The 4,064-nt window shown below is 43.6% G+C and overlaps 1 protein-coding gene across 1 annotated transcript; it reads left to right on the forward strand.

The window, feature by feature from the left end:
* Nucleotides 1-270: 270 nt before the first annotated feature.
* Nucleotides 271-2,487, forward strand: HOXC11 (homeobox C11). The gene is made up of 2 exons (XM_009278373.1): nt 271-946; nt 2,255-2,487. The coding sequence occupies exons 1-2, from the start codon at nt 271-273 to the stop codon at nt 2,485-2,487; spliced, it is 909 nt and encodes a 302-aa protein (XP_009276648.1).
* Nucleotides 2,488-4,064: the final 1,577 nt, after the last annotated feature.

Consider the following 4,064-nt stretch of genomic DNA (forward strand, 5'->3'; position numbering starts at 1 on the left):
TTCGGGAAAATGAATACAAATCTGCAATTGATTTTCATAATGTTTCTGCGGTGTTTGCAAACCAATCGTTTGAACCTCTGAGATCTTACCTAAGTGAACCACTCCTACGCATCTAAGTGCTCCAAACTGATATATGACAATATCTACTTTGGATCACGTGTCCTCCGGAGCGACTAAGACGGATAGCGCGTCATCTCGCCTTCCCAAATTTTTTCCCCTCCGCACATCGGATCCAAAACATCTAGCTATAGGAGCAAGAAAAGGAGAAAGATGTTTAACTCGGTGAACCTGGGCAACTTCTGCTCCCAGTCGCGTAAGGAGAGGAGCGCTGAGTTTGGAGAAAGGGCAGGTTGCGCTTCTAACCTCTACCTCCCCAGCTGTACCTATTACGTCCCTGAATTTTCAACTGTGTCATCTTTCTTGCCACAGGCCCCCTCTCGCCAAATCTCCTACCCTTACTCCACCAACCTCTCGCAAGTGCAGCCCGTGCGAGAGGTCTCCTATGGTCTAGACCCCTCGAGTAAATGGCACCACCGAAGCAATTACGCCTCGTGTTATTCCGCAGAAGATCTGATGCATAGAGAGTGCATCCCGCCTTCCACCATGACCGAAATGCTAATGAAAAACGAGAGCGTGTACAGCCACCACCACCCCAGCTCCAACCACCCGGCATCGACGGGATTCTACACCAGCATGAACAAAAACACTGTCTTGCCCCAAGGTTTCGACCGCTTCTTCGAAAACGCCTATTGCGGGGCGGAAAATCCGACCGAGACCTGCCTGCAGAAGGGTGAGGGCAAAGTGGAGGCAGAGTCCCAACCCCACGCACTGTCATCCCGCGGAGAGCAAGGTATAGACCCGGAAGATGAGGAGGAAAACACAAACCCAGGGTCTTCAGCCTCGTCCTCTTCTGTCACCAAGGAAGGAAGCAAAAGCAGCAATTCGAGTAGGTAGAGCAGTAAATGGAAAGGTTAAGGGACTAGCCCGTGTGTTTTGTCGGTCAAATTTTATGTGGAGTTTTATAAGCATTCAAAGGATTTTATTATAACCTACAAAGCTCTTTCTTCCAACGAGAAGAATTTTTACGATGGGAAAAGCTCTTTGAAAAAAATGGAGATGTTAGGCGCAGACACAGTATCTTAGAGTCTGTGAAATTTTAAAAGCACACCATCGTGACAAATATTAACTTTGATCATGAAGTTACATGAGCATTTTAAAAGGATTTGGTCCCGGGTTGCTGAGGGTAAAAGGCAATTGGGCAGAACACTACTTTAGCTGCCTGTGCTTTCTTTTAGGCATTAAGATGCATGCAAAATGTTTGGGGCTGCTTTTTTTTTTTTCCCCCTCTCTTTTTAATTAAAACTGTATGTTGAGTCTTTTCTCTTCGTGGGGGTGCAGTGCTAAGGGGGAAATCTGCCGAATTTGCAGGCAAAGCTGAGCATTTTCTTCGACTTTTCTGTTTAAAGTGGCATTTCTCCTCCTCCAAGCCTAGTGGAGCGTCTAGCTTTTGTCAGGAAGGGCTTTTACTTACGTGGTTGTTCGCTTGGGTCTTCTGGGGTCGGGTGGGTTTTTTTTTTTTTGCATGCACTCACATTTTCTGGGCAGTCTTAGAGGAGCGTTTTTAAAGGCTGAATCCAGGCAACTTTGCAAGTTAGCGTTCAGCGAGGGGCTCTTTTGGGAAGAGGGGAGGGTTGTTTTGTTTTCCTATTTGCTTTCGTGATGCAAGTCCCCTTTTGCAGCTCAGATGCTAAGTTCCCTTTTACTTTGATTCCTTTTTGCGTGTGTGGCGAGGACTGGAGTTAATAAAAAACTTATGCGGAACATAATATCTAGTTCCTCTAATTCCAACCTTGCTCATGCTGTTTCTATACAGATAACAGATTTGCAGCTGAGCGTGGGGTTTGGGTGGGTTGTTTTTTTTTTTTCCCCAGCCTCTCTAAACCCCGCTCCAGCAGCCTGCTGCCTCCGGTCCCAGGCTTTATTGAAAAAAAAAACCCCTATCTGCACCGAAAATGTCTGCGTGTGCCTGCGTTAAGCTCCGTGCAGTGGGAAAATAATTACACCACGGTCCTTAAGACCCTGTGTAACCTCACCTCTGCTACCCCCCAACAATAGGCGAGCTGCTGGAAGATATCTCCCCCTGCGTTAATAACCGGAGTTATTAAGCTGCTCCTATCTATGTGGTCAGCCGTGAAGATGAGTCTGTGTCTTGCATTTCCTCAGGATATTTACCCTGCCTTCTGGTTCTTTTAAGGTGCTCCCAGAACGAGGAAGAAGAGGTGCCCCTATTCGAAATTCCAGATCAGAGAGCTAGAGAGAGAATTTTTCTTCAATGTCTATATAAACAAAGAAAAAAGGCTCCAGTTGTCTAGGATGTTAAATCTTACTGACCGACAGGTTAAAATTTGGTTTCAGAACAGAAGAATGAAAGAAAAAAAATTAAGCAGAGACCGCCTGCAGTATTTCTCTGGAAATCCCTTGTTGTGAACATCTTTTGAAATCCCCTCTGCTGGCGAAGTGTATGTGTATTGAGGAGGAACAGTTGCGAGCATGGGTTTGCCCTTTGAGTCGACAAAGCAACCTCAAAGTTTAAGCCTTTTCGTTACTTATATTTGTATGTCTGGGACAGTGCTGAGTAACAAAAGGAGTGAGATTTTCTTTCAGTTCCCGCTTCAAGGACTTGGATTCCATGAACATTTTATTTAACTTTTTTTTTTCTTTTTTTTTTTTTTTTCTTTTTTGCCTGAACAGGTTGGGATTCCCTTTTTTAGTATTATTATTATTATTATTATTTAGGCACCCTGTCCAGTTGAATAAATCGCAGTGCTGTGTGTTCCTACCCCGGTGATTTCAGTATGCAGCTGTGTTATCACAAGAGCGGCCAAAGTCTCCCTGTAGGATCAAATCACTTCATCTGGGGTGAGTGTGTGTGTGTGTGTGTGTGTGAATGCACACACAGACATGTGTGTCCATCTATGTGTGTGTGTGTGTGTGTGCACATCCACAACCGCCACGCTCATCTCTGCTCTCCACGCGGAAGGAAGGCCATTATTTCCACCTCCTCCATCCACCCTTTCTGTCTCAAAATATATATATATGCGTATATATATGGGAGCGTGTGCCTATATATCCATATAATATATTCTCGCAGTATCATTTCTACGTTTGGAGTCGGGAGGGGGGAAAATCCGGGCGAAAATACATTTGCAATAACTGTCTCTGAAATGGTTTGTAAATAAATTTCGTAGTGGTTGGTTTTTTGTTTTTTGGTTTTTTGTTTTTTGTTTTTTTTTTTTCCCTCCTGGAAATGGGAGATGAAGAACAAGAGGGGAAAAAAAAAATTCCTGAAAAAAATAATAATTAAAAAAAAATAAATCTTTGTGTATGTAAAGTCAGTCCCCGGGATACTCTGTGAAATTCTGTGGCAAATAAAGACGTTGCAAGCTGTTCTACATTATGATTTTATTTGACCATTTTATTAGAATTTCCCCTCTTAAAAGCCTCTTTGCGGTCATTGTGGTGTGGGTTTCTTCTATCGGGGTTTAAATACCTGAATGCATATCAGAAATATCATCATCCATATTCATGGGACTCACTGCAATCTGCTCTAATAGGACCGGGATTAATATGAACCCTCCACCTTGGAATACACGTTTGGTGTGGAGTTCATTGTATTCATCAGCGAACTGAAATTTATAGGATTTTTCTTGGCCCAGTAATCCTACTCTGAATTTGGCTCCAGATGTCTTTCGCTGTTTTCCGGTTGTAGTTAATCTTTTTGCATTTTCATGAGGACAGTGTATTAGCCTGCTTTTTTTTTTTAAAAAAAAAAAAAAAAAGGAAAATACAAAAGCGAATGAAACTCTGATCACACCGAGGAACGAGCTGCATTTCCGTAAGTCAAGGATACCTACAAAGCACAAATGCAAAGTCAAGTCCTTAAATTCCTGCTTAAGGAAAAAGGAAAAAACTCCCAGGCACAGGGCATTAAAGTGATTTCTTCCCCCCCACCCCCCCCCTCCCCCACCCCCAAAACCCCTGCCGCTCTGAGCTTCCTAGCCACA

The sequence above is a fragment of the Aptenodytes forsteri genome, unplaced genomic scaffold (genome assembly GCF_000699145.1).
Source record: "Aptenodytes forsteri isolate BGI_AS27 unplaced genomic scaffold, ASM69914v1 Scaffold162, whole genome shotgun sequence".
Lineage (NCBI taxonomy): Eukaryota > Metazoa > Chordata > Aves > Sphenisciformes > Spheniscidae > Aptenodytes > Aptenodytes forsteri.